At 40.9% G+C, this 8931-nt stretch overlaps 1 protein-coding gene across 2 annotated transcripts; it reads right to left on the reverse strand.

Annotated features, from left to right (window-relative positions):
* On the reverse strand, nt 1-7047 carry XCR1 (X-C motif chemokine receptor 1). 2 transcript variants are annotated; one of them, XM_023730269.1, is made up of 2 exons: nt 6941-7047; nt 1-1991 (listed from the first exon to the last, which is right to left on the reverse strand). In XM_023730269.1, exon 2 carries the CDS (start codon nt 1958-1960, stop codon nt 959-961), a length of 1002 nt encoding a protein of 333 aa, XP_023586037.1. In that variant the 5' UTR covers nt 1961-1991; nt 6941-7047; the 3' UTR covers nt 1-958. The 2 variants fall into 2 exon arrangements, with proteins under 2 accessions (XP_023586037.1, XP_004368515.1); XM_004368458.2 differs by lacking the exon at nt 6941-7047 and adding an exon at nt 4397-4498.
* Nucleotides 7048-8931: the final 1884 nt, after the last annotated feature.

An 8931-nucleotide genomic window follows, 5' to 3' on the forward strand; every position in this document is an offset into this window, starting at 1 on the left:
TGTCAGGCCAGTAAATCTGGTCCTTTTCTGTGAGTTAGAATTTTGTTCTACATCCTAAGAGAAGAACATTTTCAACGGAAAGTGGTGAATATGAAATGTCAGCTCAATATCCACCTTAAAAGGACAAAGTTTTGGAGGACGCTTCAACCAACAAGACTTCACCAAGGTGGGTATTTACATATCTGGACCTTCAAAGTTGGACTGTTGGCATCTTGAGGGTGGCAGCTCATCTCACTAATCTTTGTATCCCACAAATAAATGCTTAGTGCAGAGGGTAGCACTTATTATATTCATTCCCTCAATAAAATATTTACTGAATAAACATTCATGTGTCAGGAACTGGAGCTACCATACAGAACATGTCTCCAATCTAGTGGAGGGTTTTTAGGATCCAGATTTTGTTGTGACTGTGGCTCTTGGAGGGTGTGGTGACTTTTGTTCTGCAGACAGTCTCGTTCAGCAGTCACTGAAGAATACAGAGCCAACCACCTCCACAGTGAGCTAATCAGCTGGGACAACCCTTCAGTCAGGGAGGGGAGAGACCATCTTGCCAGCAACTTGCATCGGTATAATTATTACACACACTGAGCTTTAGCCCTTCATAAAGTCTTGAAGGATGCCCCTTTCTGGGAATCCTTCTATGTTTTAGTACCTTCTGAACCAACCGATGATAAGAAATCCTTGTCTAAGTGAATGAATAAATGAATGAATGAATGATGAACTCAGAATCCAAGAAATGTTTTTCTGAATAGCCATATAAAATTCCCAGCTGGAAAGCCACTTTTCCCCAGATGAGGGGATATGTAGGACTCACTTGTATAATGTATTTCTTTCACCCCTACTCCTGCAGTGCCAGCATCCCCACTGTTGTGCCCTTCTGCAGTATTCCTTCCTGCCTCACTTCTCCTTACTCCCACTCCAGCTCCACTGTCCACCTCGTCTACCACCAAACTCCCCTTCAATAGAAGGAGGCACCCTCATAGTTGAAGGCCCCTGGGGAGTGTGGGGTAGGGATAGGGCTGGGCACCTGCTGCTTGCAGAGCCAGAACTGCCGGAGTAGACTCTTGAGGTGTCTGCGGAACTTGACCCCGACGAAGACATAAAGCACAGGGTTGAAGCAGCAGTGGGAGAAGGCAACCTTGTTGCAGACTTGCACAGCATACTCCAGCTGCTGGATGACCTCACAGCTCTGAATGATCCTAAGTTGCTGCAGTGTCTTCAGAAACAAAACCAAGTTGTATGGAGCCCAGCTGAGGAAGTATGCCACCACGATGGTGAAAATTAGCCTGACCGTCCTGTGGTGCCGTTTGGATCGTGAGCGCAACAGGGTTCTGAGAATCTCCACGTAGCAGAACAGGATAATCCCCAAGGAGAGCAGAAAGAAGATGTTGTGCTGGTAGACTGAGGCTAGGAACCATCTGGGTTCTGAATATTCACACTGCCCAGAGATCACCTCATGGGAGATGGCATCGGGAATGGAAGACAGGATGCTGGCTGCCCATATGGCTATAGTCGCCCACACACGACAGCGAAGCGTGTGGACGCGCAGGGTTGACAGGGGGCTCACCACAGACAGGTAGCGGTAGATGGTCATGATGGTCAGGAAGATGATGCTGCTGTAGAGGCTGACAGAGAAGAACAAATTGAGAAGCTTACAGAGGAATTCTCCCAGCACCCACTTCCAGTAGTATGCCGAGAGCCACACAGGCAGTAGGGAAGAGAAAATCAGGTCTGAGAGGCACAGGTTGAGGATAAAGACATTGGTGAGAGACTCCAGGCTCTCATACTTCATCAAGATCCACAACACCAGGCCATTGCCCACAAGACTAAGGAGAAACACCAGGCAGTATAGGATGGTGGTGATGCGGGTGGCAAAGACAAAGGTCTCGCTCTCACACAGAAAGCTTGTGAACTCATAATCAAAGGCGGTGGTGAATTCTGTGATGCCTGAGGACTCCATCTGGACCAGGTGGCAAGGACGTTGAGAGCATCTGAAACGATAGAGACATGGAGTTTAAAGCCATGTGATTAGAACAGAGATCAATAGGACTCATACTACAAAAAAAGTGTGGTCTATGGACCAGCTGCCAGTTGGTGAACTGTTTGTAACAAGATTAGAGACTTGTGTCATAACATAAAGTCGCTAAGCATACTGTTTAGTTTTGCTAGCATTTTTTTTTCTTTTTCATAGCAAGATTTCTTGATGAAGGAAGCACTGCATTAATTTACATTCTATCACAAGCTCCTTTCCTTATTGCGGACTGGCGCTTGAGCAGCACTAAACTACACCAATCTCTCAGAAGGTGTAGCGGAAAGAGCAGTGAATTTGGGTTCTGATACTTGAGACAAAATTTGGGCCCCACTGAGATCAGAAGAACTAGATGGTGCCCGGCTACCACAATGACTGCCCTGACAGGGAACACAGCAGAGAGTTCCTGATGGAGCAGGAGAAAAGTGGGGTGCAGAACTCAAATTCTAGTAAAAATACCAGACTTAATGGTTTGATTGAGACTTGAAGGACCCTGGAAGATGTGGCCCCCAGGCTCTCTGTTAGCCCAAAACTTAAACCATTCCTGAGGCCAACTCTTCAGACAAAGATTAGACTGGACTTTAGGACATGATACTCGTGAAGAGTGTGCTTCTTAGCTCAAGTAGATACATGAGATTAAATGAGCAGCTCTTGTCCGGAGGTGAGATGAGAAGGCAGAGAGGGTCATGACCTGGTTGAATGGACATGGGAAATCTGGGGTGGAAAGGAAGAGTTGCTGTCACAGCATAGGGAGAGCAAGTAGGGTCATAGAACAAAGTATGTATAAATTTTTTGTATGAGAGACTAACTGGAATTGTAAACTTTCACTTAAAACACAAAATTAAAAAAAAATTTGGGCCCCATTACTGTGCTCTTGATCTGGCCATTTAACCTTTCTGTACCTTATAAAATAGGGCTAATGATTTCAGAGTCATTCCTTCATTTATTCAGCAAACATCTAGTGAGCCTGTACTATATCAGGAACCTTTCTAGGCACTGAGAATACTAGCATGAATGAGACAGGCAAGGCTTCTGCTCTCACGGAGCTTAAATTTCATTGGTCAGGGGAGAGGGCAAATAAACAAAAGAAATCCAAGCAGTGAAGGGTATGGAGAATGACTGGGTAGAACTATGCTAGCTAGGGTAGTCAGGGAAGGCCTTTCTGAGAAAGGACACTGAGTTGAGAAATGCAAGATGAGAAAGAACCCAAGCATGGGTTGGGGGAGAGCATTTCAGATAGCAGATACCGCTAATGCAAAGATGCTGAGTCTGGAAGGAGGTTGGGATACCAAATCTGGGGAACACTTTGGTTGGCCCATAAATAACACTGGAAAGCCATGATATAAAATAACTTTGGAGAGGTAGGCAGGAGCCAGGTGACCCTAGGGCTAGTCAGAAAACTGAAACCAAACCTGTGGCCATCAAGTTGTTTCTGACTCATAGCAACACCACAGGGCAGAGTAGAACTCCTCCATAGGGTTTCCAAGGCTGTAAATCTTTATGAAAGCGGACTGCCACATCTTTCTCCCACGGAGCCGCTGGTGAGTTTGTACTGCTGACCTTTCAGTTAGTGGCCAAGCACTAAACCGCTGCACCACCATGGCTCCTTTCTAGACTTGGTAGGCTATGGTAAATACAAAGGGAAGCTATGTCCGTTGGATCGTCTGGGAAGCAGTTGTTGGGACAGAGGTAGAAGTACAAGAAGTGCAAGAGGTAGAAGTACAAGGCATATTTTGGGGAATAATGCCTGTGAAAAATAAAAAGGGGTGGAAGCAGGATTGGACAGAACGATCTCAGACTGGGAGTCAGGATTGACAAAGATCTGGCTACCCAAACACAGAGCTCCAGAGCAGATTGCCTCCTTCCTTTCCTTCATTTTCCTTCATCCCAACCATCCTTTCCTTCCTTACATAAAGTGCAGAAATCCTGATGGCAGAATTGTATCAGGGAACCTGCTGTCCCTTTAAAAAATAAGAAACACAAGTGGACAATAAACATACAAAAGCTTGCATCCTCTCTAGGAATCAAAAGAATACAAAATAAAGCAAACATACATATATTTTTGACTATCCTTTGTTTCGATCTCTGGAGACACCGATTGACTTGATTACATAAAATAGAATAATTTTAGATCTCATTATTATTCTTTGTATCCAAGCCTAGATAAATGACACATTACATAAAGAAGGTAAACAATTCAAATGACAATCAACTTTTAAGCAGAAACAATGGAAGCTAAAGGACAGTGGAACACCTCTTTAATGTGCTCAAAGGAAAATACCTGCCAATCTATAATTTTAAAACATGCTTCAAGAATGAAGGCAAAATAAAGGTATTTTCAGAGAAAAGAAAACTAAGAGAACTTACCACTAGTAGAAGTGCACTAAAGGAGCCTTAGTGATGCAGTGACTAAGCACTCAGCTGCTAACAGAAAGATCAGTGGTTTGAACCCACCAGCGGCTCCATGGGAGAAAGATGTAGCAGTCCGCTTCCGTAAAGCTTACAGCCTTGGAAACCCTATGGGGAAGTTCTACTCTGTCCTGTAGGGTCACTATCAGTCAGAATCGGCTTGATGGCAACAGGTCTGGTTTTTGGTGTTTTTACAAGTGTACTATAAGAAAGGCTCAGAGAAGTTCAAATGAAGAGAAATAATACCAGCTGGAAACTCAAATCTTCAGGAAGGATAAAAGAGCACTGGAAATGTAGAAAAGGAAATAAATATAAAACATTATTATTTTAAATTTCTTTAAAATATTTGAGAGTATTTAAAGCAAAAATGATAAAATCGTATTGCGGGATTTATAACATATAATACACGTGACAACTATAACATAAAGGATTAGGGGGTGGTAAACAGACTAACATGATTGCACAATTTCTACATTTTATGTGAAGCAGTACAATATTTACTCCAAGTTGACTGTAAAAAAAAAAAAAGTTAAGATTTTATTATAATCTCTGGATCAATGACTGAAAAATAATGCAAAAAAGTATAGCCAAAAAGCCAATGGATAATTAAAATGGAATTCTAAAAAAAATTCAAATAGTTAAAAAGAAGGCAGGAGGGGAAAAAAGCAGAGCTTAACAAAACAGAGAATGAGCAAGATAGAATCAGAACAACAACAAAAATTGATTGCTTGGAAATTAAAAAAAAAAAGGTAAAACCCTAGCTAGCTAGATTAATTAATTGATTGAGAACAAAAAGAGACAAGCACAAGTTGCCAATAGCATGTATGGAAGAAGGATTATTACCACAGTGAAATGAACAAGTTTCTTTAAAAATTTAACCTACCAAAATTGACATGAGATGATACAAAAATCTGTATAGTCTTATAGTTATTATGTTGTTGTTAGATGCCGTTGAGTTGGTTCCGACTCATAGCGACACTATGTACAACAGAATGAAACACTGCCTGGTCCTGGGCCATCCTCACAATCGTTGGTACACTTGAGCTCTTTGTTGCAGCCACTGTGTCAATCCATCTTATTGAGGGTCTTCCTCTTTTTCGCTGACCCTGTACTTTACCAAGCATGATATCCTTCTCCAGGGACTGATCCCTCCTGACAACATGTCCAAAGTATGTAAGAAGTAATCTCGCCATCCTTGCATCTAAGGAGCATTCTGGTTGTACTTCTTCCAAGAAAGACCTGTCTACTCTTTTGGCAGTCCGTGGTATGTTCAATATTCTTCGTCAACACCACAACTCAAGGCGTCAATTCTTCTTTGGTCTTCCTAATTCATTGTCCAGCTTTTGGATGCATATGATGCGATTGAAACTAACTATATTTAAACTAACTATATATATTATTATAGAAACTAACTATAGCAAATCTTTCCACAAAGAAAACTCCAGAACCTGATGCCTTTTCTAGTGAATTCTACCAAACATTTCATGAAAAATAATACCAATTCTACACAAACTATTTCTGAGATAGAGAAGGATGGCTTACTTTCCAACTTGTTTTATGAGGCCAGCAAAACCCTTTTACCAAAACCAGGTAAAAACATTGAAATAAAACTACAGACCAATAATCCTTACAAACACAGACACAAAATCTTTAACAAAATATTAGCAAATTAAATTTACCAATATATATAAACAGAATAATAAATCACAACCAAGTGTGTTTATTCTAGAAATGTGAGGTTGGTTTAACGTTCAAACATCAATCAATTTAAATCACCATATTAACGGAATAAAAGGAAAACTAGTTACCTTTTCAATAAATGCAAGAAGAGCATGCTAATGTTCAATACCCATTCATGACATAAACTCTCAGAAAACTAGAAATAAAAGGAATATAAGACATCTAGAAAAACTTTTGCAATTTTCTGTTTCTTAATAATTTACTCAAAATTTCAGAGACATTCAAGTTTTGGGCCTGGGAGGCCCTGAGGATACAAAGGATGACGCTAAACTCCAGATGTCTCTGAGTTACATAGCAGGGGTTTGGCTCTCTTTTCCTGTCATTCTCTTCCTCCTCAACTCCATGGCCCACCTCAACTCTAAGGGAGTGAATTTAGCTTTCTGATCACAATGTAATTTGGATTGAGAGACACTCTCTTAAATCATACAATCACCAATAATAACAGGGCCTACACAAAGCTCTGTCACCAAGTAAATCTCTCCACTTCTTTAGCAGGAAGAAAGGAAAAAACAAACAAACATTGTATAAGTCAGTTCTACCTGAAGTGTGGTTCACAGACCAGCAGTATCAGACCCCTTGGAGCTTGTCAGAAACTCAGCTTCTTGGACCCCCGCCCCAGATCTACTGAATCAGCACCTTTGGAGGTGGGGCTCAGGAATCTTATTTCCCTAGCTCTCAAGGTGGTTCTGATGCCCACCAAAGTTTAAGAACTCCTGGTATAGGCTATTAAAATGAGAGGAAAATGTAAGCAAAGCAACTCACCTGAATCTACACCTCTTCACATGTGTCTTGAAGCAGAAATGGTGCTTCTCTGTTTCTTCTCAGGCTCAAAGAAATTGAAACAACCTAACCTTACTCAAAATCTGGGGAAGTCTTCACTACTTCCTCCTCTTCCCATTGTCCAGTGGTGCCCTGGCTTGATCCACCCCCAACCGCTCTACTCACACCCAACACCTCATGTTAGAGTCCAGCGGTATCACTGGTCTCACAGAAACCAGCTGGTTACCCAGACTGTCTTCACAGTCATGTGGGGTCTACAACTCAGGGGTCATTTGAGTCCCTGGGTCCTACCAAGCATAGATTCAGGTAATTTTGAAATTGGAAGAGATTCTAAAGGACAGTGTATAACAACAACAACAAAAAAGTTGCATTTTGATTTTACAAAAAATTGAATTTGTTTAATGTACCAGGTATGTATGGCTATTTTTTTTTTTAAATGAGATAAAATTCACATAATTCATCATTTTAATAATTTCAAGGTGTAGAATTCAGTGGTTTTTAGCATATTAATAATGTTGCACAACCATTATCACTATCCAATTCCAGAACATTTCCATCACCTGAAGAAGAACCTCGTACCTGTTAGCAGTTAATTCCGCTTGCCCGCCCTTACCCCCTGGCAACCACGAATCTACTTTCTGTCTCTACGATTTTGCCTATTCTGGACTTTTCACACAAATGGAATCATACAATACGTGGACTTTTGTGTCTGGCTTCTTTTGCTTAACATAATGTTTTGAAGGTTCATTCATGTCGCGGCACGTATCATTACTTTATTCCTTTTTATGAGTGAATAATATTCCATTATATGGACATACAGTACCACATTTTGTTTATCCATTCATCAGTTGATGGACATTTGTGTTGTTTCCATTTTTTGGCTATTATGAATAATGCTGCTATGAACATTCATGTACAAATTTTTATGTTAACATATGTTTTCAGTTGTCGTGGATATATATGTAGGAGTGGAATTGCTTCATCATGTGGTAACTGTATGCTTATATTTTTGAGGAATTGTCAAACTGTTTTCCACAGTGGATGCACCATTTTACATTCTTGCCGGCAATGCGTGAGAGTTCCAATTTCTTTACATCCTTACCACCACTTGTCGTTATTATTATTTTAGCTATGTAGCCATCCTACTGGGTACGAAGTGTATATCATTGCAGTGATTTGCATTTCTCTGATGACTAATGATATAGAGCAACTTTTTTCATGTGCCTATTGGCCATTTGTTTATCTTCTTTGGAGAAACGTCTATTCAAGCACTTTGCCCATTTTTAAATTGAGTGTTTGTCTTTTACTGTTATTTTGTAAGAATTCTTTATACAGTCTGTATACTAGACTGCTAACAGATATAAGATTTGCAAATATTTTCCCCATTCTGTGGATTCTTTTTAACTTTCTTGGTAATGCCGTTTGACACACAAAAGTTTTAAATTTTGATAAATATTTTTTCTTCTGTTGCATGTGCCTTTGATGTCATATTTAAGAAACCGTTGCCTAAATCCAAGGTCATGAAGATTTACAATTATGTTCCCCCTTAAGAGTTTTATAGTTTTAGCACTTATATTTGGGTCTTTGATCATTTTGAGTTAATTTTGTGTATGGTGTGAAGTAGGGGCCCAAAATCTCAGGTTAAGCTTGCTCACGATGAGCCATAGGAGCCCTGGTGACAACAGTGGTTAAGCACTTGGCTGCTAACCGAAAAGTTGGTGGTTAGAACCTATCAACTGCTCCGCGGGAGAAAGATGAGGCAGTCTGCTCCTGCAAAGATTACAGCCTTGGAAACCCTATGGGGCAGTTCTACTCTATCGTATAGGGTAGCTATAAGTCAAAATTGACTCGACGGCCGTGGGCAAGATGAGCCACACTTGCTTTCCAAGATTGAGATTGAGCTTGGGGTGGGGGTAGGAGGATATTGAGTAGTATCTGACTCTTAAGCTGGGGTGGGTCAGTCCTCCCTCCAC

This window comes from Trichechus manatus, unplaced genomic scaffold, assembly GCF_000243295.1.
Source record: "Trichechus manatus latirostris isolate Lorelei unplaced genomic scaffold, TriManLat1.0 scaffold00001, whole genome shotgun sequence".
In the NCBI taxonomy this organism is placed as follows: domain Eukaryota; kingdom Metazoa; phylum Chordata; class Mammalia; order Sirenia; family Trichechidae; genus Trichechus; species Trichechus manatus.

What these genes read in the sequence shown, in the direction of transcription:
- XCR1 (XM_023730269.1), bottom strand. Translation starts at nt 1,960, where the DNA reads ATGGAGTCCTCAGGCATCACAGAATTCACCACCGCCTTTGATTATGAG.